The following is a 330-nucleotide window of genomic DNA, read 5'->3' as shown; positions in this document are numbered from 1 at the left end:
AGAGGATATAACTAATCACCCTGTTCTAACACAGAAACAGAAAAACTAACGCGAAGTTCAAAACTTCTCAAAAGACCTCGAGAATTCCGCTTCCTACTTAAGCAGTGTCTTGTAAGATCGACGTTGTAATAGAGTTTTAATTAAGAAGTTTGTGGACGGAGCAATGGATATAGGTTATGTTCAATCAGGTCTGTCCTCACGCGAACATATGGCTTTAACTAATATTGAAAACAACATTTATTAACAATTTAGGATGTATGCTGTCCATGGTTGACTTTTTTTAAAGGAGCGGGATATTTCAGTTTTCAGTATTTATCATTGTCGCTTCTG

General features: G+C 36.1%; 1 protein-coding gene across 1 annotated transcript in view; it reads left to right on the top strand.

Annotated features, from left to right (window-relative positions):
- LOC119585958 overlaps positions 1 to 330 on the top strand; it is a gene marked incomplete in the record, with an annotated part of 71,494 nt that overhangs the window by 1,411 nt on the left and 69,753 nt on the right. Inside the window, 1 exon segment of the mRNA XM_037934672.1 lies at positions 35 to 111. Within this exon segment, the coding sequence (XP_037790600.1) occupies positions 35 to 111 (77 nt within the window).

The sequence above is a fragment of the Penaeus monodon genome, chromosome 20 (genome assembly GCF_015228065.2).
Source record: "Penaeus monodon isolate SGIC_2016 chromosome 20, NSTDA_Pmon_1, whole genome shotgun sequence".
Taxonomy (NCBI): Eukaryota; Metazoa; Arthropoda; class Malacostraca; order Decapoda; family Penaeidae; genus Penaeus; species Penaeus monodon.
This window is presented reverse-complemented; position numbering and strand designations above follow the sequence as displayed.